Genomic DNA, 22,444 nt, shown 5'->3' with positions numbered 1-22,444 from the left:
TAGAGTTGTTTCTAATGAATTTCTTTCTCTTCAATCGGCTAAATGTTTCAACAACACAAAGTAATTGAAACATGTCTCTAAGCATGTAGGCATTTAAACTGAAGCCCGGTGGAGTTTTTTTTTTTTTGCCTTGCCCAGTTGCCTTTCTTCAAGCATGAAAAAGGGTGGTTAAGCATGAAGTGACATTTGGAGTGCTGGATTTGTGCAGCATGGGCGTGTTTTGGTCCACAGTACCGTAGGCCATCCCTGGGAAGGACTCTGGATACGTCTCATTTTCTAAAAGGTTATTTCTTTTTAAAAGCCGTAGTGCAGCCATTTATGGAGATAGTGTGAGCTTTTTTGATGAGGTTTTAAACATCATTACAGATGACAGGTGGTGTTTAGGTTATTTTCATTTTCCCACCTAAGGTCTAAGTAGGAGATTCTGTAAAAGTAGAAAACAGGACTCATTTCTGCAGGAAGATACTAACCCGACGCACCAGATGGTTTGTTACACAGAACATTCCGAGAAACCATCATTAGAAACTGTTTGGAAAAGGGCAGGCTCTTTCAAAAAAAATACCTGGCAGGTGATTGGATGAGCCATCTGTCTATCACGTACGCCATTAATCGCGGCCATCACACACACCTAAACCACGCCCATAGCTACCATTAGCTCCTCACATGGTTGTGATTAAAGCCTCCACCAGATGGACCACAGCAGTCGGCCTGTGAGCATGGATGGACCCCAACTGGGATCAAACGCAAAACGGGCTGCCGTCCCCACAGCCCCAAAGCCCACCACTATACCCCATGATCCACTGACCCACCACACTGCAGCATGGCCACGGCTACGGCTATATTTCACACATACCGAGTCATCCCGTTTAGACTAGAAGACAGGAGAAGAGAGGTTTTGATATCCCAGCCATTATACTAATTTTTAAGACTCAAGAAACTCCAAATGGCATTACATTTACTACACATCAATGACAATAAACAGCTAGACTAAACTTCATGATCAGTGTGTGAGCTGCTGGCCTGCTGAAGTTGAATGTCAACCCAAGCTGCGGACCACTCTGTTGTCCAAATGGACACTAATCCACCAGAGTCCTGTTGAGAATACACTCCCAGTGCCAGAATACATGCCAGACTCAACAGCCAATGCATAGCTAAGCCTCTCTGGGCACCTTCACAAACCTTCTCTCATTTGTGTTAGGCTACAGCCTCAACGACCCACCATGATCTCTTCCATTAAAAATGATTTATTTTAATGTGTGGATTTTAAATGTGAAAAAAGCAGTTATCTAAGCATTATTTTGAATTAAATCTACAACAGAGCAGACTTTACATAGCCATTGAACAAGCATCCACTCCCTATTCCACAGATAAAGACAGAGCATTCAGCCTGAGCCTTTAAACAGCCCCGTCACATCTCTGCAGTCTGCAAAGCTCCAGCCATACCAAACAGCTTTGAGTTAAAGTGGAAGAAAGTGGCTGTGACAAATGCAGCACAGCCTTGTTCCGGGATCAGCATGAAGAATTCATTTCTGATCTGAGGAGTTTCTACCAGGGAGAGTGACACAGGCAGGGGTTAAGCTGACTGTGTATCATGCCCACTGACACGGGAGGGAAGAGGATGTAGGAGGAAAGTTTCAACTAGATTAGTTACATTTTACCAAAATACTTTATTTAATATAGTGTATAAGTAACGTGCCATTTAGGGAATCCACTTTCCCATAAGCGCCTCCATGAATTCACACACTCTTCTTGGAAGGGCCAAGTGGGATTCAGTTATTAGTTTTTAACTTTTTTTAAAGAAAGATTTTCTAAAGCAAAATGTCAACTTCATTTTAATTTTTCTATTCAATTAACACCAGAAACACTGAACCCAAAGCAGTTATGATCTCAACACGTTTTCAATCCCTTTGGTTCGTTTTTCAACAGGATGTCTCAAAAATGTATGAATGAATATCCTTGGCTTTGAAATAATGAGCAAGCTATTCGATTTTGGGCTTTAGATAATTAGCATCTTAAACCATAGCTATAAAAAGCATGCAGACAGAGATTTTACTACGAATCCAAAGGACACATTTTTAGGGTCAGAATGTGATTTGAAGTGAAAATGTAAGAGATGTACTTGATGTCTTTTTTTGTAACACCTAGTTGGATCATGTTATCATTGTAGGTGATAGTTTGTGCTCTCTAAATGCCTTCAAGGGCTCTATGTTGGCAAGTACTTGCTTTGGTGAATTGGGATTTTCTTTCGGTGCACACAGTCTTTTCTTCTCATCTGCACCCATTTAGCATTTCAGTGACTGTCTGTGAACTTCACTGTCCTCCCAAGATAATTTAACGTAATTTGCTCTCTGTGGTTTAATAAGGTGGCATTGTGGGGATTCTGCTCCTCTCACTTAAGGCCATCCGTTCCTTCTTTGGAGGATCTTTTGTGGCAGAACTACCAACTGCTCCCCTCTATTACTACAGTAAATTCTCAGAGCACAGAGAGCCCTGCTTTAAAAGAGAAGGAAAATAGGTGATTTGATTGAAATTACAACAGCGATGCAGGTGACAATAAAATTACCACAAATCTCCATCCACACCGTGTGTGTCATTGATTCATGAAAATTAACCCCCTGGTCTTAACACTAAGCAAACAACAAAAGTCAACTGAATCCAAACTGCCCATTGTTGTCCGCATACAGCCGCATAGTGTTAATAGCGGTCTAGTGTTCAGTTCAGTGATGCAGAGTATGTCACTGGGCAGGGAGACGGGCAAGTTGAAGGCTGTGATTCTCATTTGTTGATTGTTACCGGCAGAGGGTGGACACCTGCCAGGAAAGAGGCGATCATCAGTCTGAGTAGCGCAGCAAGATGCTATTACTGCCAGAACTTCAATACAGCAACTAAATCTATCCTTCAAGGGCAAATCAAAAGGAGCCTAAGTAAGCCGCAGCATACTGAGGAGTGTGTTCTGGGCTATTAAATGTATTAGGCTGTTTTACTGCATAGACTGCTGTGATATTTTGAATTGAAATCAACCGGGCCTGATAGGCATTGCGTTGTTCTCCGTAGCGTAACAGAGATAATTCAGTTTCAGATTTTGTTTCCTGTCTTGTGTCCTTGATTGCATTAATTCCCTGTGAAGCTAACTCACAATTGCAAAGATCAGGTTTGCTGCAAAACAAGTTTTCCTTCTTGTTAATAATCAAGGTATTTTCTTACATCACTTTGAGGTAACACCTCTGCTGGCATCGTCACTTCTCCACCTTTAAATAGAAGTCTTATTATGCAGAGTGAAACATAAGACAGGTGTTGAAACACTGCGTCTGACAGTTAACAAGATTTAAACCGAGAGCACCCACAATTATCACCGTGTGCACGCTGCATATTCAAACCTGCTATACTTTGTATTCTTTGCCTGCTCTTTAACACTTATGTTTAACGCGTAAGTTATGTTATCGGAATACAGCGTTTTAGCTGCTACCAGAGTATATTGTTTGTGTACAGTACATGTGCCACCAGTATATTCAATCCTGGAGATCCGACAAAAAATTCAGGGCGTGGCAGAGATATAGCTTTTTGAGTTTTTGTAAGAGAACCAAGTGAGACTGAGTGAGGGAGAGCGAGAGGGACAACACTAGCCTGCATTAATCTGTGACTCGGAGGGGTTTAGGGTGGAGAAGCAGGGCAGAATGGAGGTCAGGAGGCGTTCATGACAATTAGCCAGCTCTCTGCTTTCCATATTAGCAGGCTGGAAGCACAGGCTAAGAGGCTAAGAACACTTCTGGGGTCTAGTCCTTTAAAGCTCCGGTTTCACGGCAGTCACACCGTCAGACTGTGATACACTTCATGAACCAAAATGTGTGTTTTTGTATGCCTGTCCGTGCACGTTTTTGTGTGTGTATGGTTTCAGTTGTGTGCGTGTGTGTGTTCTCATGGATGCGAGCCAGAGTCAATCAGTGAGATGGGGTTTCTCATTGCTGACAAGTATGGTTGGCCCTCCTGGGTTAAAGCCACAAAAGCTTTTTAATTTTCAAAACTTTACAAGAGAAAATAAATATATTGCCTCCTCAAAAACTATTTAGCATCAGTCATCATCTAAAAGGCCAAATAATTCATCCAATCAACGCTATGGACTTTTTTTGTGCAAAGTCATTAAAAAAAGTATAGTCTTTTTTAGTCCTTACTTATTTGACATTTTTACATTTATTCAGTGCTATATTGCATTTTATTTACAGACAGACAAACTATAAGTAGGGAAATGCCAAATCCACAAGATAATGAACTACACTGCAGTATCTCTAACATCCAGACTGTAAAGCATCTCAGCATGGATGCCCTTGATAGACTATCTCAACCACTCCCTCCATCTGTCCATACACAATATTATAATGCACAGTGTGTACCCTTAACTAGGACATGGCAGCAACACGGTTCCATCTTTGGTATGAATCTTTATATCATAACTACACATGCAGACACACACACTCCACAACACAACAGCAGATTGGGTTTATAGCTAATTTACTGAGTAGGGGCAGTCACTTTCATTGCTTTATAAAATCATAGTACTGTAGAGCAATTTAGTGAAACAACAAGCTGAGCAAGTCAACTGTGAGAGACTATTTTCACTTTTAAATTGCATTCTCATTTAGAGAAAAGGTTATTTGGATCATATTACAGAGGGAGAAAACAACCTCAAAACACTGACTATCCTTTATGAAATAAGAATATGATCACCCTCTATTTTCTTCCCACATTGTATTGCCTCTAAACGTCAACAGTTATTAGATGTGATTTGTGATTCAGTCATTAGCATGGATCTAAATTTCCATTCTTTACAGTCGGGAATTAAAACGCAACAATAAAAACATGTTTGGGAGGAGGATATTAGAGGCAGTGAGGTTAAGAAAGCTTTTTTTCTGGGTCCAACCCAAAGCCTTTATTAAATTCAAAGGTCAGAGCAGAACGATAAAAGATGGACAGGAAACTGTGGATTGGTTGTCTGTACTATTCAGCTGCAAATTTAGCTTCTTTCTGTTCTTTGGCGGAAAAAGATATGGAGGCACATAACAAAGGAAAATAGACAAAGATGCATTTCTATTTTGATCCATTTTCTTTGTGTTTCATTCAACATTACTCTTCCTCTGTTGTGTCATATACAGTATGATCGGTACAAATCTCCAGACTGCGAATGCCAGCATATTCTATTCTATCAGAAACAATAGCGAGCTTGTTCAGCCCATCTTCCCCTCTGTGTGTGTGTGTGTGTGTGTGTGTGTGTGTGTGTGTGTGTGTGTGTGTGTGTGTGCACTGCTCAGCCTTAATTGAAGGCGTAGTGAGGATCCTCATTAGTTTGTCAGGCACATAGTTCTGCTAGGCTAGCTAGCTTGCTGTAGCTAACCAGACAGGTGGAGAGGTCAGGGCTGAAGTGGAGAGACTGGGGAGCTTAATTGACCGCTCCCTTTTTGTTTGTCAGAACTGGCCATATCATTCACAACACTTTTGTCTTCTTACTGTTTTTCTTTTTTCCTAACATTATTCTTTCAGTGTGCTCATTTGGGAGCTAATCTAATATGATCTAATATGTGTAGCTACTTGAGTGTGTGGTTGAAATTCACAATTTCGTATGAGCAACTGTTAATGCAAGTGTCGAGTACGTATGGGATACATGCTGTATAGAATATAATACACTGTTCACAATGTGGCTTGACAGTGGATGGTGTGTGCACAACAGAGCCTTTAGTGAGTTACAGAGGGCATCATTTAGCTCCAGGAGTCAGACCCTAATACTGTAATTCATATTGGACCTGATTTGCATTAGATGGTTTGCTGGAGACCGGAATATCAGTTTTCTGCAATGAAGGGGGAAAAATAGTACCGTAAATGTTTTATAAAGTGTTCGGTTTCATTATTATTATGTAACTAATTGTTCAGTCTATAAATGTCATAGAATAGTAAAAAGTTCCAATCACAATTTACCATATTTAAATTGTTATGTCTGACCAACAATCCAAAGAAAAAGCACCAAATCTTTACATTTGAGAAGCTGGGACCAGAGATTGACATCTCAATTACATCCATTGGCTTACTATTATAAATATTGTGTAAAACCTTTTAGTGACACATTATAAACACTTGTCAATGGACTATCTAAATAAAATGTGATCCTGTGTCGCGACAGGTGTTGGGGTGGTTACAGCAGAGAAATCCTGTTGAGCTTAATGGACGTCCACTCGTCACATGAGGTCTTGTCAGGCCTCACGCAGCTGAATGCATATTGAAACAAACCAGAATAAGCGTTGGCTTGCTGACTGCCTCTTACTGCTGAGTTGAACACAAAGGGAATAGTATGAGCATGTGTTAGGAAGTTGATTATGTTTTGATCTCTTGTCTGCCAACTTGAAGAAATTACCAGTGTAAGAGCAATGTGTTACAGTTACATCAGGCTACATGTTTATATCTACAGCATAACACAGCTTGAATAATGTGTCAGAGCATTTGTGAGACAGTGTGTACATGTAGATATTTGTGTGTGTGTACACATAAATATGCTTATGCTTATCGGGTATGGTGTGGGCTAGTTTCAGTATGTGCATTCTGAGTGTATGCACGTGTGTGGGTAAATTTATGTAGGTGTGAAGGTACAGCTAAGTACTCCTGTCTGCCAGGTGTGTTAAGGGAAGCAAGAGCTCCCTCTTCTTGTCTGCCTGAGATAGGGGCCAGCAGGACAAAATCAACCTGTGGCCTGTTTACTTCTGGGCATAGATCATTTGCTTTATAGAAATATACTATCTATACACTGTAGTGACAGTATATTTGAGTATATTTGGGCGGTGTGACTTTAGGACCCCTGTTTTTGTTGAGGTGGAAAAAAAAAGAACTGCTACTCCTGTTTTTCAGCAGAGTTCTATCACATTTCTAACTCAGGGAGTACACACGCAAACACTGCAGCAACAATGCAGGGAACCTGCTTTCTATAAGAGTGACCAGAATGACCAAATAAGGCAACGTACTGTAGGCGATATGAAGACGTATGCCTATATGCACGAGTTAAAGCGTAGACTGACTGTATGCATAATTATTAACAGTCAGGTGAGGGATAATTATGTGCAGACACGAACATAAAGTCACCTTAACTGTTTTAGCATCTACCTCTCCGCATGATGCTTAGAGGACCACACGAGCCTGCCTCCTTCACTCGCATCAGCGAACGCACCGCCCAGTCGGCACCTCCCTAGCCAATGGGAGACCGCGCGCGAGGTGACTGGACAATCCATAAATGGCTTTTTGGGAAAAGGTAGAGGGGTGTTTTCTCTCAATCATTTCCTTTGAGTGGATTCTCTTTTCTCGCCGCGTTGTTTTGTCTTAGTTTTTCACTGAGCGAGAGTGGTTTTCCACCCTCCTGCTTGCACGGGACAGGGCTGCAGGTCTTCCACACCCACGGGTTCGCTCCGTTTAGTTTTTGGCTCCGCTACATCACCACGTCAGTTCATTCAGCCTCTCCGGCACGCTGACACTACTCCATCCGATTCTCCTCGCTGACTTCGCCGGCTTTTACAGTTTGTCCGCCGAGACTACCGTTGCCGTCCGTAACACCAACAGCCTAACACAAGAATGGTCATGGTGAGTACACAGGTTATCGTAGGTCACAGCTTTGAGCTTTTCCATCGTAGGCTACCTGTTTGTTTAATTGCCTCTATTCTGCAACCAGTCGGGCTTCAATGTAACCGCGTACGGCAGCAGGTAGCGTCGCAATTATTTGTTTTGCCTGAAGCATATTGCTTTACTACAGATACATCATTTACAAAGAGTAGGCTAAACTATATCGCATTTTAAGCTACACCTGTATGGCCAAGTGTTGGTTTGTGTGCGTGTATCCGTTCTCAAATGTAATCCCCAGGTAATTATTATATTATTATAAATTATCGACATAGATAGTTGTGTTTTTCGTCTAAGTCTGTGTTTTTAATTTGAAACGGTGTTGGCTGTTTAGAGGAAAAACAACATTATTGTGTTAGACAAAAAAAATCATTATTTTGTAAGACAAAACCTGTAGGCTAATCAGTTTTGTGTGTAGGCTATTTGTAAAAGTGTGTGTGTGTGTGTGTGTGTGTGTGTGTGTGTGTGTGTGTGTGTGTGTGTAAGGTAAAGAGACGGAGTAGCTAGGAGAGAATGAGACAGTCTGTATACACAGGCATGTAAATGTACAGAGGATTTTAACATGCACCCAGTAATAGCTAATTTATATACACAGTGCTGCGCAGGCATCCTATTACCATAGTGCCTGAGGCTGCAATCACTCTCCCAGAGCTCTGCACCGCGCTGCTCTGCCCGGCTCACTCAAGCACAGACCTCAGCAGCGATTGATTGCTTTGCTGGGATTCAGAAAGCCTTTTCTCTGCCAAACCAGGCTGAGGCTGGCGTGTGCCGATGAGGGCTCAGAGCCAGCCAGAGAGCGAAGGTGTTAACACCGAGGGAGGGGGAGGTGAGGCCGAGGGCTGACAGGCAAGCCAAGAAGCCAATCACAGACTGTAAAGTAGAGGTGGTGGGGGGGGGGAGTGGGCGGGCTCTGACCTTCCAGCTGAGCAGGCGACTGGGCGGGTGGCTTTGGGAAGGAGGGAGGGCGGTGTGAGGGAGGGAGGCTTGCTGCAGCCCAGCACTCTCTCATCCAGGCACACCATTCTCCTCTCAGCATCTGTGGAAGAAGGTGATGCTTGCTCCGTACGCCTCTAGTATGCTGCTCCCTGCTCGCCGCTAAGACTCAGGCAGTAACAAGAAGAGAGGCAGATTGAGAAAAATAAGTAGACAGTGACAGAGAGTGAGAGAGAGTAGGGGATTTTCTTTGCTGAGGCGTTGCTGTAGCTGTTGTGTGAGGAGAGAGAGAGAGAGCGTGAGACAACGGCCGGCATCTCCCAAATGGAGTGGAATGGGTTTAAGATGGTAAGGAAAGAAGGCTACAGGCAGCCTGCCACTATAATCCACTGTACATTGTTAACCATTGTTTCATTTTGGGCAGCCTACAATGGCTAGAGCAGGTTGTAGTTGGTTGTAGATATACTATCACCCACAGTTAGTATGTAATACTCTTTCAGCACAGGAAATGCAGTGATAATATTCAACTATTTGTTGTGCAGAATGTTAAGTGTCTTCATACAGGGTAGAAGGATACAGCAGGTGTGAGGGCAGAATGAAAAACAGAGGGAGATAGATGGAGGGACGGAGCCAGATATGCTAATAGAAGAGGTGTAGAGGTAAGGAAGGATGGGGAGGAGAAAGGAGCAGAGGGGAGGGAGGGAAGGGTTAAATCGGGGAACAGCACCCATTTTATGTTGAAGCCAGGGCTATAGGTGTCCCCCCCCTTTTCCTGCCTTTGCACCACTCTGAAATATTTACCCGAGTATATTACTGCAGCAGAGAAGGAATGCACGTCGTTGATGCTAAATGTACTGTAAGATGGTAGGGAAACTAGACTTTTGTGGATTTTTTATTCATGTATGCAAAGTAGTCCTTGTTAATTATATGAGTTGACATGTTATCTGTCATGCTGCTCTTGTCCGCAGTGTGAGTTTGTGTTGTCCATAAGTTGTACCAGAGCTGGAGAAAGATGGAGTAGGTCGGTTGGAGTTAGATGCACGCCTGGATTATAGCAGAAGTTTTAAACCCATTGCTCATATGAGTGTGTGTGTGTGTGTGTGAGTAAATATGACTGTATTCTCAATTATGTGTTTGACTGTGTGAGTAGGTGTCGACATGAGAGAAATTATAATAAACTACAGGTAATCTGCTTTGCTCAGCTTCCCGACACTCACTTTAACTTTTCATACATTTATCCATTCATCCATCACATCCAAGCGATAGAGCGAGAGATCGACTAACAAAACTTGCGGCCACGGTTTTTCCTCCTGTCGGTTTCACCTGTCATGTAAGACAGAGTTTTAATTTGTTGCCGATACTGCGTCACAACTATAGAGTCCATACCATTATCCATCTGTTTTCAAAATCTTAACCATCCACCAAGTGGACCGACTCACTTTTGTATGTGCACGAAGAACAGTGGACATTATTCATTTGTTGACAAGTAAATGTTTGATTGTTTGCGTGCTGACTTCTTTTCATCGGATGCAATCAAAATGCTAATTGAAACGAAGGCAACTCCCCTGTTTGGTGCTAGTGACGCTAGCTGGTATGCTGTCTCCCTGGAGCCTCATGGCTAGCAGCCTAGTGTATGTGCATAGATGGAGGGGCTGACAATGTGAGAAGACTGGCTTGAACACAGAGAAATTGTGTATATAATTTATACCGTATATACAGATAGGGCTAGTATTATTATGTATAGAGGGTGAAATACATGGACATGAGAGGAGAATGAAAAGGAACAGTGGCAGAAGGAGTGAAAATGACGAATGTTCATCAGTATTGGAGGCATTAGATATGAGACTGCACCATAAAACCTCCTGATGGGAACCAGTGGGGATCTGGGCTGGAGACGGACCATCATTTCACTCACTCACACACACACACACACACACACACACAGAGATACACACAAACATGAAGTGGCTCTATTACCCTCAGGCAGAACACCATGAGCTCCAAGGTTACACATCAGCGCTAATAGGGTAAGGTGTGTGAGGAATTTATTAGCCACAGTGCACTGACAGAGTGTGTGCTTAGTGATTTAAATGTAACTGAAGGTCAGATAAATATAAGAAATGGATAGGTTCTTGGATATGTAGTCCTGGGGTGATTATAGGTCTGAGGAACAATAAAGATGATTCACAGACAAGTAAGAAATGATGGATGATGAGCTAACAAATAAAGTAAAGGTAAATATTACTTCGTCAATTAAATTACGTGGTAGCCTGTGATGTGTTTTGTAAATGTGTGCGTGCGTGTGTGCGTGTCAGTCAGAGGGGCGACTGACGTGTGTCCAGATGCAGAGTGACATGGTTAACTAGAGCCTGATTTAACACCAAGCAAATTGATTGAGTGTGTGTGTGAGAGAGAGAAGAAGTGGTTTAGACACAGGAACAATTGGCTACTAATCTTCGCTCCTGTGTTCCTATGAGGATTTTCCGACCTCTGCTCTATTCTCAAACATTTGCTCTCTAGGATTTACTGTAGGTGTGTTTGGCTGTGTCATCATATATGTATGTATTTTAACTGTTTTGCGTGGTGCTAGTAGAAATATAAATTCTTAGTGATAAGGATGATGATAGAGGAATTTAAGCTTAACCTGCAATGAAGTGCAGAGATATTTGATGTATCTTAAACTGTTACTTTTTTCTTCTAGTTTCTAAGAACTCTAATCTTATAGCATTTTGCTGCTGTAAAATAAATTGCTCAAAAAAAAGTAGATCGTCCATTGACCATTTGACACCTCTTGTGATAAACTTACATATAACAAACTGAGGCAGACCACCCAGACTAGTGCTCTTTTGAGATTTTCATCACAGAATAACCAAATTTAAGCATTCTGTTTTTACTTCCTTTAAGCTTATCTCCTGGGCCCAGTGTGCTTATTTGCGTGTAGAAAGAGTTTTCAAAATGGTGTATGGCTAATTTGATTGTTCGTGATGTATGTTTTACTGAGCAGCAGAAAAACATCCATTTTGGTGGAGGTGAATAATGCGTGCTGTGGGTTTGACTTGCTGTTTGTGGCTGTGTGCATTGTTTCTTGGCATGTAGTGTAGAGAATGTCTGACTTTCGTGAAATAGACTTGTATGGGGACAATAGGTAAACGCGAGCTAGGGCCGAGGGCCTTCAGCATTCTGAAGCTTTGTGTGTGTTTTTTTTTTTTAAGATTATTTTTTTGGGCATTTTAGACCTTTATTTGTATATGACAGCTTAGACTTGAATGGGGAGAGAGAAGGGGAATGACATGCAGCAAAGGGCCACAGATCGGAGTCGAACCCGCAGCCGCTGCGTCGAGGAGTAAACCTCTATATATGGGCGCCCGCTTTACCAGGTGAGCTAATCAGGCGCCCAGAAGCTTTGTGTTTTGTGTGTCTAGTCATGGTTGTGCTGCCGTTAATATGGTTTAATTTGTTTTTTCACATTCAGAGGTTGCACTACAGTTCATCATATCCACAGTAATTAATGCTGAGATGTCAAATGTCACGTTATGTTTATGTTCGTAGTATAGTTTGTGTATGTAGTTATTATGCATGTGGGTACACATACAGTTAATGTTTAGTGTGTGTGCGTGCATGTGTGTCAGGTGTGTATCATACTGTACATGGCCCCTCTCTAGTTTCAGGTAAATGGCCGGCCCCAGTCAGACGTGTAGAAAAGGATGGGTCGCAGCAGAGACTAATAGACATCAATCAGTCAGCTGTAATTACATGGTTCCTGCATTAACTTTGACCCCACTCAGTAATGAGGTTTAGAGTGGGGTCCTTTAGACAGAGGTTATAGTGATATGTGTTAGCCAGAGAAATAAGTCGAAGACATTTAGTTGGACTACATTTGTTTGGTAAGATCTCTCCGAGCACAACTGGGGAAGTCCTGCAAGGCCGTACAGAAGCTTTTTCCTCTTTATTTCTTCATGAATAAGTGGAAACTCACAACAGTGTGATATTAACTTGTAAAGTAAACCCCCCCCCCCCAACATTTTAATTTCCCTTGAAGGGCGTCAGGTCCTACCTCGATGTGCAGTTACGCACACAATAATACAGTATTTAAACTAGGTTGTAAATTTATGCTAGAATCGAACACCTGCCAAAGTAAATTAGTAATATTCAATTTTAAGAAAGAAATTGAATTATTCTCATGCAAAATACAGATATATTGCATTACACTAATATGACATGAAATCCATCTATAATTAAATGTGGTCGACTGCTGGTTAAAATATAGCTGCTATTACAAAGTAAAGATTTGATTAGTGTGTGACATGACACGACTAAGATAGAAGAAGTCATTTCTCGTCTTGCCTTTCCACTTGAGGTAAGAGGTTTTTCCATTGCCTTCGCATATTTTGTGCCAGTGCATTATGCAATCTATCAGTATTTTGGTGGTACAGTGTCTGTATAAATATCATAAAATATTTTATTGTCTTTAAATGTCTTTTCCACTTTCCTTTAAACAAAAGCTGGATGGAAGCAGTTAATGAGCCAAAAGCCTGTTTGAATAAGAAGCTGCTGTAACAATCTCTGTCCCAATTAGCACGCTTTGGTTTTTAAAATGTTCCTTTTGTGTGAAGCCTAAACACACATGAAGACTCACAAAACGGTCACGTTGAAAATTTAATAGGCTTCCACAGCGATTTCCTTCATTTATTTAAAATGTGTTTTTTTTTTTCCCTCTCTTTTAAAAAAAAAGCTAGAAATCTGAGAGGCATGGCAAGGCATTCTGCTGTGCGGGGAGCAGCATTCACAAATACTAGACCTAATTCCTTTGGCAGCAGCTCAAACTGCTACAGACAGACACATAATCAGCTGGGGAGTGTTAGCGCCTCAGCCCACTAGCAAACACAGGACCGAGCCCTTGTTGTGCATCGCTGCTTTTCAGAATAAATATCCCAATGGAAAATACAGTGGGAGGAAAGAGGTATTCATGTGTTTATAGCCCTTTGTTCAGTCAAAGATACAGAAGGAGAGAGGAACACTGGCTTTCTTAGCTACTTTACTGCTCATTCTTTCTCGATCCTCTCTCTCCCTCGACATCTCTCTCTCTCTCTCCTTTCCTTCCTCCCTCTCTTTCTCTCATCCTCCACTGTACCGTGTGTGTTTTGGTATTCATACAGATGTTTGGATTTGAGTGGCAGTTTCTCCTGAGGCTGTGCACAAGCGGCTGACTCGTCTCATCTGCATTTTGCATCCCAGGAAAAAAAAAAAGAGAACAGAAAGCAGCGGAAAGCATCAGCAGGCAGGCAGACAGGGTGTGTGTGTGTGTGTGTGTGTGTGTGTGTACGTTGCCTGTTTGGCTTTGGCAGCTTAACTGGCCCCGGCACTGTTGCTGTGTGATGTTTAAAGGACGTTTCAAGGTCATGCTTTCGACAGTCCTCACCGCCTCTAACATATTAAACATTTATATATTTCTGTAGCCAGATGAATTATAGATTGAACATGCAACTGAACATGCTACAAAATGGCGCCATTGTTGTTGGTAACAGACACATTAGGGCCTACAAACACAGCATTTCACACGACAGCCTCCAGCCTGCCTTATCTCATCAATAGCAACACTAACACAGGGACAAAAAAGGCTGATTGTGCTCTACGCAGTATACCAAGACACTGAAAAATCCCACAGCGGGAGAAAAAAGGGATGTAGAAAGTCCATCTGAAAGTCAGTTGTGGCCAGTTGCTCATAAAGATCAGGACCACTGTACATACAGATTATAATATTTAAGCTGACAGACTTCTTCTAACAGGATATCTGTGCATGCTTTGCTAGGCTATCTCCTCATGATTTATTAAGAGAAAACGCAGGCAAGCAGGTAGATAAAACCCTGACTATTTTCTCTTGTCAGTCAGAGGTTTGGTTGGCCTTTTTGACGTAGCACATGTGAGACCAGAGATACCCAACCAGCTACACCTAGTGGCAGTTATCGGGTCACCATTTGAGATAGTAATTCTAAAATTGAAGGTGTTAGTCCCAACAGGAATATGGATTCTCACACAGTCAATGCATATTCCCTTCTAATCGACAGTAGGAGGAAGGAATGTCTTCCTTCCTCTAGTATAACAGTATAACTAAATGGAAATGGAGGGAATGGGATATACAGTGCTTATCAAGACTGCGGCAGCAGGCATGAACAGCACCTGTCAAGTTGATATTAGGAGAAAAAAAGTCAGAAAGAGAGAGATAAAATGAGAGATAGATGTATGCTATCTCTTTGCTGCACGGCTCTCTGGCATATGCTGTCAGACTTAAACGCAGTTGCAGAATTTTCGATGGCAATCAGCCACCTCCTTCTATATGTTGCCTCCCTGGCACATGCTACAGTATACGCGCAAGGATAGTCTCCTGTGGGCATTTTCAATTACTCTGCACTGTATAGCAGTAGGGGGGATTAATCTGCTCATTTGAATGCACGCTACACTTAATGGTGTAGCTGGTGTGCCGGCCCGGCGGGCCTCATCTGTCAGCTGTGCCGATATACATTTAGGCTTTTGTGTCTCACTCTCCTCTCTTCCTGCTGCAGTAGAAGCCATCTCTAAATTGCACGACTCTCACATCATGTTACACTGAGATTAGATCTGCACAGAAGATGGGCTCACTATAAATTCTCAAGTCAAACTCCAAATTGATTGTGTAATGACTAGTACAAAGCAACCTTAGAGCATTTGGAAAGTGACTGAAATAGTTTAGCTATTACAGTGACGGCATATTCAAAAAGCACAAAGAAATCAGTGTGATTAATGTAGCTGAATATTTAACCCAGGCTCCCAGACTTATATCTATCAAAAGAATAAATAAAATAATTATATATTTCATGTTTCCACTGAGAAAGAAGGTTGCCAAAAGTTTTGCCAGAGGATAGTTATAAACATTTTAGCTTGTCTGTCTATCAGCAACATAACCTCCTCTACATCTACATGTAGTTTCCAGTTATTCATTGCCTCTATCAAACTCTTTACTTATAAAGACAGATGACGGACGGCTGTCCTTTTCCCTTGCAGCTATTTGATTATATGAGCTCCGGTTCAGAGCTGAATCAATAACCAGATTAGCGAAGCACACACTGACATACACTCAGCCACACCCTCCCACAGTACCCAAGGCTGTTGAATGAATTCTCGAGTACAACGGTCAGTTTGGGTCTATGTGATTTAGCTATTATTATTAGTATGCCCCCCACACACCCACACGCACACGCACACACACACACACACACACACACACACACACACACACACACACACACACACACACACACACACACACACACACACACAGGCTGTGTCTGAGAAGCAGCTGATGGAGGAAACAGTGATTAGATTAGGAAGAGCTCTGCCTCTGCTTAGCAGCCGTGCCCGTGTTCTTCTCTCTCCCTTGTTCTCCGTGTAAGTGCTGTGCTGTAGGTTTTGTTCTTATCATATACCTCAAGGCTGTTTATAGCTTTTTAAATACCAATATTACCCATTCCAGCCTCAAACCAACTCCTACTGTGAATTACAGAAAATTGAGTTCAGTCAGAAGAGTTTACAAGTTTCTTATTCAGTTGCTCAGGGAGAATATTCTTAGAGACCCCTTTTTGGAAAGTTGCTTTATCCAGTTACCTTGTTCTTCAAGTCCTTTTCTTATACATACAACAAGTATGAATGCAGGCTTGAGCAAGTGAGTAATGTATTTTCTAGTTGGTTGCATTAGCATGACACTGCTGAATTGCTTATTTCTGACCTGATACTGTACATGCAGGTGGGCACAGTAACGGTGTATAGTTAGGTAGTTGAGTTGAGTGTGCATGATTTGTGCATGTTTGCATATGCTTCTTTACGATGCGCTGGTGTATTTTAGGGTATTTTGCTAAAGATAGGAAACAGCTTCACTAAAATGGCTCGTTGCCTGCACAGGTGCGTGGTCACATTCACCTGCCAGCTACTTGTGGAGGTGGCGTCCTGGCTTATGACACATGGTGCTGACTCAGATCGGATCAGCCTGCTTGCTCTCCCTGCCTCGCTGTCTGTTTCTGCGTCCTCGATCCTCTGTCCCGGCCCAGCTAAAAGCAATTTCAGCTCAACACGGAAATGAGCACTGCATGGAAACACAAGTTATTCCCTGAAATGCAATCCAGAGTAGTGCAGGTTTTTGTCATCGCAGTGCTGTAGACTCTGTTGCAGTGTCACTTGTATTTATTCAGAGAACAGTCACAGTAACCAGGTTAGATCTTAACATAGTCACGACAAACATGATTTTGTGTTTTGAAAAAGATGTGCCCTATTGGGACGGATTGGGAACGTTTTATGTCATGTTAAATAACAGGCGTGATGTAGGCCTACTTTATGTTAGCAGGGTCCTTACCGTTTTTTTTTTAACCCTTTTCACGATGTCTTTTGTGCGTACCATTCACAGAAACAAGGCTAATACTTACTGAATAGGCCCTACATGATAGATATCATCTCCACTAAAAACTTTAACGACATTAATGACATTTAATTAAGAATTGAATCCCATGTAGGGGATGAGACGATGATTTAGCCTCTAATCCACCAAAATGTCCTAGCTCAGGGCTTTGACAGTGATCGCTCCCATCCGTCACAGCTAGGGATTACAGAAAGGACAGACAGCAATGCACAGCAGAGGTATCTTGCTGATTTGACTGAGCTGGGAACTGAGATGCCGGCTGCAGCAGCTAGAACTGGAACAAAGGCTGGCAAGCTGTTGATGGGGATTTGATTCTGTTCAAGACTTAGGATGATGGGGCTGTGTTGACTTGCAGTTGAGGATTGTATCGAGAAATAAGGGTGAGGGGCATCAAGCGAGGGACTGTTCCTGGCACAGGGGTGAAACTAGTGGAACTCTGATGAGGACCTGAGAAGCCAGGCTCGGGCTGGGGCTGAGGGACAGGGACTTGGGCTGACAGGCAAGGCCAGGCCTTCATTCCAAGGCACAGTCCCCATGCTCCAGGCTTCAGCCAAACAGCTAGGCAGGTGTCCAGCTGATCTCACACCCCCACAAGGGAGGAACTGCAGAGCACCAGTCACTGGAGCTGCACAAATTGAAGTGCCATCTCCAGAGTCAAGATGCTCACCAATTTCCTGCATGCGTTGGTGCAGAGTTGGGATTCAGCCAGTGGACAAATGGCTCCAGTTCCGCCTACAGTTTGGCTGAGTAAAGGAGACTGTGGTGTGTGTGTGTGTGTGTGTGTGTGTGTGTGTGTGTGTGTGTGTGTGTGTGTGTGTGTGAGAGAGAGAGAGAGAGAGAGAGAGAGAGAGAGAGAGAGAGAGAGAAATGTGACTGTGCATGTATGGAGCATTGCAGGTCCTTAGTCATTGTCCTTGAAGGATGGTCTTTTGACTGCCCACAACGCAGCATGAAATAGTTTGAGAAAAGTTTTTAGATATAATCAAGCCAAGTAAATGTGAATAAAGTAGAACAAGTTACATCACCTCGATTATGAACATACGGCAAAATGCAGAATCTTAAGCTTTCAGAAATAAGTGAAACTGAGCAATACATCAGATATTTAACATTTGAAAATAGTAATCTCTGCCAACAGACTCATCCTCCAGTATAAATCTTGAGGTTATTATATAGATCCTGTCTGCCATACCCCTCGGCAATTGGCTGTATCCTGTCATCTCCTGACCTCTGACCTAACGCAACTATGTGCCGATTGCCCATGGGCTGTGAGGGAGTGTGTGGGAAAGCTGCATCGATCTCACTGGAAGACTGAAACATCACAAAAGAGAAAGAAGAGAGAGAGGGGGAAAGAGTCAAGCCAAAGTTAAATGAAAAATTGCTTACGTACACGTCTCGCGCAGTCTGGAACATTTATTATTCCAAGTCACACAGAGAGAAAAGTGGTGGAGGAGGATAGAAGAAGAGAAGAATCCATTTGGTAAAGTAGATGCAGATCGATGAGACTGGAGGCAGGCAGACCAGAGTGCAACAGAGAAGAGGTGTGTGTGTGTGTGTGTGTGTGTGTGTGTGTTTCGAGTATCTGTGATGTGTCTCTATGTGATGTGTCTGTGTGTGCTTGCGTGCATGAGGCGTCCCAGATTACTCTCTCTGATTGATCCGGCCCAGCATCCGTCTGACCTGCAGGACATTTCAGAGCTCGGAAGATGCTGGTGGAGGTGGAGAGATGGCAAGAAAGAGAGAAGGCCAGGAAGAAAGGGAGAGAGAAAAATAAAAATCAATAGCATAGTGAGCATTACAGGGAACTTGACTGGCCGAGAAGCTGAGATTGTAAAGTCATATTAATCTCTTTGTGTCTCTGTCAGTTTAATCGGAACTCCAATTCAGTATCATTTTGGGGGACAAAGAAGGAGTTTCAGTCTGAGTTTAGCAGTATCTGGTGTGGCGGCTTTATGGTAGTAAGATGGGGACTCATGGCACAACTTGCCAGTATATTTGGATGTAATTATTTGTCTTAAAATATCTTTATCTTACAGTTAAATTATAATATGGTGATGGTTTCTATCAGATGATTTAACATCATCCTATTTTCTCATTTTTACAAGCCAAATAATTAAAACCAAATGAAAATAAGATGCATAAGGAAATCACTAATAATATCTGAAGCAAGATGGTGAGGCGATGTCTAACAAGTCAGATGGTTGCATGCTGGCTCCATTTTGTAGCTGCCAAGCAGTGTGTCTATCAGTGGAGAGATCCTGCAGCATACTGCCTACTCTGCAGTCTCTACAGCCTCCATCTATCCTGGCCAAGTCAGGGTAAATTGATTGTCTAAGCTCTGTAAGAGAACGGGGAGGGAAGCCTGCACTAGGCCAGAAATATAAAGTGGTGGTTTTATTGTGTAAAAACAGCAGAGGAATGATGAAGGTGAAAAGGACAGGAAAGGAAAACACAAACTCCTTGGTCGTTTAAATTTTAGCTTGTACCATGAGTGACATAGGGCTGTGGAGAAGTGGAGACAGAGATCAGCTTTGTGCATCTGTGCATAGTATGAAAGAAATACTTGTAAAAATAGATTGATATACAGTAAATCTAAAAGAAAGCCGCCTATGCCTTTGGTATTTTCGACTGTTAGAGAAAAACAAATGTTTACTCCCCTTCCTTGCTGTAGGCGAATAAGGCTCATCCTATTTGACTGCAGTACCCAGACACCATTGGCTGGAAGCCCAAGGAGACAGGAAGCACTTTTGTGGCATCAAATATTAACAGTGTTATAGAGTGTATTGATTATATAATAAGTTTTCCCAGCATCTGAGCACCGACTGAAATGTATTCCCTGAATAATTGAAAATGTATCCATGAGCGGTTTTTCATCTCAGTGGTTGGTGAATGTAATTGCATTGCACCCTTATTCCAGAGATAAGATATTTGAGATTTTATCAGAAGACGCATGTATGTGTTCATGTGAGAAACGCAACGACAGCGAGAATATGAAGAAAGATGAAACCGTGTGTGTGCCATGTGTGTGTTACGCCTGAGACTGTTTGTTTTATCGAATGGTTGAGCATTGAATACTGAGCACTGAGTTGTGCAGAGACTTAACCGCACTTCTGAGAAATGTAATATTCCTTTTTTTCCGACATTATGCTCTCCTGCACTGTGTGTTGGCTGTTGAAATGGAAACTCACATACATCTGCTTGCTGCTTCCTTACATTTTTATCACCACATTTGAACATGCTACAATTACACTGCACTGGCTGCTTGCTGCGGCACACCATTCCCTTCCACCCCGACATAAAAAGACGGCTTTGCAGAATGGGTGAAAAATGCTCTTGATGTTTCACCTCTGTCTAACATTTTCTTTTTTCAGGGAGGCTTTTCAACTTTACATTTAACAGCAGCCTATGTTGTCCTCTGTCCTCTTAATTAGAGGACCACTATACTGTACGTGGCGGCTCCAAACTGTACCTAGCGTGGGCACCTTAGCCCCAGGGCTGTAGCTATCCCTGGCGCTGAACACTTTTGGCTCTTACAGATGTACACTTTACTAGCTTTGGCACCCCTGCATGAGGTTGACCTAACACAGCTAAAAACTTGACAATGGTTACATAAAAAAACCTAATGCTTTTTACCAATTTGTCCCAGTCAGATTTACAAAGTATAAATTGTTTTTATATTTGACACAGTCGCTATTCAACGGTAACCCTTTGGCCCTCACTAGACTAAAACAAAGGTGGCTCAGCTTGATATTTCTATATGATCATCCCCAAAAAATCCCAATATTCACCATTACCAGTCAGCTAGTAGAAATAATATTTCCGGTCCTCTTTTCTACCCTGACCTCCATGGTCCCCTGTATCTTCTTTTGCCCATTCAAGCTGACAGTTCACTCATTTAGACCTCCATTATGCATTCCTGCTCAAGTTTACAAGACACATTGACAACAGAACATGTACAGACTCTCTCTCTCTCTCCTCCCCCACCTCTGTCTCTCTCTTTCTTTGAAGTATTGGAAGTGTCTTCCCCATTACTCAGCCCCTGCCTTTTTTTCCCCCTCCCATCTGATCCCCCACTCTGTCTCGTCATCTCTCTGAAGGAGTATATGAAGGCAGAGGTCATCCCTCCTCTCTTCCGCCTCTCCTGCTAAATTGGCTGCTTGTAGCATCCGTAGATACCTGCAGGCATTTAAGCCCCCTGCTCTGGAGAGCTAGTGAACAGACTTCCTGCTCATTTGTGGCATTTCTGTCTTTTCAACCACAGGCTTGTTTACCCAAAGGGAGCAGGAGGGAAACCCTCATTATAAACTCTGCCAAGGTCATTGCAGTCACCTCACCAATCTGCCATCTTCAACACACACACACAGATGCAATTTTATTAAATCTATTATGAAGTAAATTATTAAAACAGACTGAAACAACTGAATAAATCTTTTTCATTTTCAGCATGAAGAAATATTTCAACAATTTAGGTAATGCAGTTTTTTCAAATCTTAACCATCACCCAATTTATTCTTTCCCAAAGGCAAAACACTTATCTTAACCAGTGATCCCAATCAAACACAAAACTCCTGAGCCACCCGTCTTTGTTTTAGTTTGACTGGTGCAAGGACTGTGAAGGTGTAGCTGTATTTTTCTATTGAGCCGCCATTTTCCCCATCACCCCAACCCCTAACCCCCACCCCAAATCCCACTACAACCCTAACCTTGTATAGTGAGTGTATGTTGACGGTGGGCTGTGCGTCCCTCCCTCCCTGTGCTCCGCTCCATAGGGGTCGACAGAGACACAGTGGCGTCAGGCAGAGCTCCCACAGCTCCAGGGCTGGGCAGAGAAGGGATTGCTGACACAGCCAAAGATGGTAAGGAGACTACTGCTGCCAAAAAGATGGCCCAGCCATTTTACACACCCATGAAGTAATATGATCTGATATTGTACTGTGCTTACATGAATACGCACTGGTTGGTGATGCTGCTGACTGAGACGGTTGGAACCAGAGCATTGTTTGATGGAGGGAGGAGAGGGGATTGCAAGGGTAGAGGAAGTTGTGCAGAGATGAGTGAAAAGCAATATTCAAAAAAAATGCTTATTTTTCAATTTATATGTACATATTGATGTTTTAGTATTTATACTACATCCGTTACAAATCAATTGTGCTGTTTAGCTTTCGTTAACACATGCAAAGCTTCACCTGTGGGCATTTTTGATGGACCTCTACTTCCTTGCAGACACTTGCTCACTACAATAATCTGCCCTTTCTCCTGTATTGAGCGCTCCAGCATTCATTAAAAATCCCAAATGAATACCCATGCATTTTGCTTAATAGCAATTGTAGCTTCAGCATTGTTCTGGTCAAGCCAAATTGCTTTGTTATTCTTAGGATGCCGGTTTTAGGAATGACCATCAGGTATCTTTCAACTTACGACAATAAG

General features: G+C 42.5%; 2 protein-coding genes across 10 annotated transcripts in view; one reads left to right on the top strand and one right to left on the bottom strand.

Annotated features, from left to right (window-relative positions):
• Nucleotides 1-22,444, bottom strand: part of agbl4 (AGBL carboxypeptidase 4) — a 429,765-nt gene that overhangs the window by 305,789 nt on the left and 101,532 nt on the right. The gene's annotated exons all lie outside the window — the stretch shown is intronic.
• elavl4 (ELAV like neuron-specific RNA binding protein 4) overlaps nucleotides 1-22,444 on the top strand; it is an 83,617-nt gene that overhangs the window by 8,917 nt on the left and 52,256 nt on the right. For 5 of the 7 annotated variants that reach the window (XM_039811724.1, XM_039811725.1, XM_039811723.1 and 2 more), the window contains one exon: nucleotides 21,787-21,873. In XM_039811724.1, the coding sequence (XP_039667658.1) occupies nucleotides 21,787-21,873 (87 nt within the window). Of the gene's footprint in view, nucleotides 1-7,294; nucleotides 7,609-8,698; nucleotides 8,926-21,786; nucleotides 21,874-22,444 lie in introns of those variants that run through there. The other 2 variants (XM_039811729.1, XM_039811728.1) reach the window with 2 other exon arrangements.

This window comes from Perca fluviatilis, chromosome 9, assembly GCF_010015445.1.
Source record: "Perca fluviatilis chromosome 9, GENO_Pfluv_1.0, whole genome shotgun sequence".
In the NCBI taxonomy this organism is placed as follows: domain Eukaryota; kingdom Metazoa; phylum Chordata; class Actinopteri; order Perciformes; family Percidae; genus Perca; species Perca fluviatilis.
The sequence above is the reverse complement of the archived record's forward strand: the minus strand, read 5'-3'. Positions and strand labels throughout refer to the sequence as shown.